The 987-nt window shown below is 65.6% G+C and overlaps 1 protein-coding gene across 2 annotated transcripts in view; it reads right to left on the bottom strand.

Annotated features, from left to right (window-relative positions):
* The window catches only part of PDGFD (platelet derived growth factor D), a 145,509-nt gene extending 144,771 nt beyond the window's left edge, over positions 1 to 738 (bottom strand). Inside the window, exon 1 of one of the 2 annotated variants that reach the window (XM_014966181.1) lies at positions 442 to 738. In XM_014966181.1, coding sequence (XP_014821667.1) covers positions 442 to 571 — 130 coding nt within the window. In that variant the 5' untranslated portion in view covers positions 572 to 738. The remainder of the gene's footprint in view (positions 1 to 441) is intronic. The other variant, XM_014966182.1, reaches the window with a different exon arrangement.
* Positions 739 to 987: the final 249 nt, after the last annotated feature.

The raw sequence follows: 987 nt of genomic DNA, 5'->3' as shown, positions 1-987 counted from the left end.
CACAGCGGGCACCCCGCCGCCCGCCCCGCACTGCCCCCGGCTACCGGCACATCAAAGGGACACAGAGGAGACGGGGCGTCCCGCGGGGATCCGGCGGGACCCTCCGCGGCACCCCGCCTTAATGTGCTGCTCGGAGTGGGGGGGGGAGTCCCGCCGGCTGCCGGGAAACCTCCTGAAAGTTGCCCGGAGAAGTTTGGGACCTCCCTCCTGCCACCTGGCCACACCGCTCCCGGGCTGACCCCCCGCCCGGCTCCGGGGGACCAGCCCCCGAACCCCGGCTGACCCCCCCGGACTCCCAGGGACGGGACCCCCCCTCCGCAGAGACCCCCGCCGGGGAAGTGGGGAGGGTGCGGGGGGTCGGACGGCAGCCCTCGGGGCGGGCTGGGGGCTTCCTCTGCAAGTGCAGCCCTTGGGGAATAAAGAAGAGAGAGGGACACTTACCATCTCGCCTGATATTCGAGGAGCGCAAGGCTTTTATAGATCCGCTCTGGGCAGGGGCAGTGGTGCCCTGACGGCTGCAGAAGTTCGCACGGACGACAGCGTAGAGGAGGAGGAGGATGAGCAGTTGCATTGGGATCCGCTGTGAACGGGACCGTGTCTCTGCAAAGAAACCCGGCTCTCCCCACCGAGGGTGCTGCTTCCCTCTCTCCCGTTCTCCCACTCCTTTCCCGGACTTTTTGTTTGTTGCGGATTGCTTGTGGGTTTGGGGCAGTTGAATGCGGCGGGGGGGTGGGGGCAGGGGGAATTAAAAAAAAAAAAAAAGGCAAAGCGTAAAAAAACCCCCCCCCAAAACAAAAAAAAAAAAAAAAAAACCAAACCACACCACCCGCGACAGCCCTCACAGCTGCCGAGTTACTCTCTCCGAGCTGCCCCCAAACTTCCTGCCCGCCGAACTTTGCGCTGCCTCTTTGGGGCTGGCCGAACTCGGCGAAGGTGAGAGCTCCGCTCCCCGGAGCGGGCCGGGGCGGCCGCCCCCTCCCTCCGCCC

This window comes from Calidris pugnax, unplaced genomic scaffold, assembly GCF_001431845.1.
Source record: "Calidris pugnax isolate Ruff unplaced genomic scaffold, ASM143184v1 scaffold20, whole genome shotgun sequence".
Classification (NCBI taxonomy): Eukaryota; Metazoa; Chordata; class Aves; order Charadriiformes; family Scolopacidae; genus Calidris; species Calidris pugnax.
This window is presented reverse-complemented; position numbering and strand designations above follow the sequence as displayed.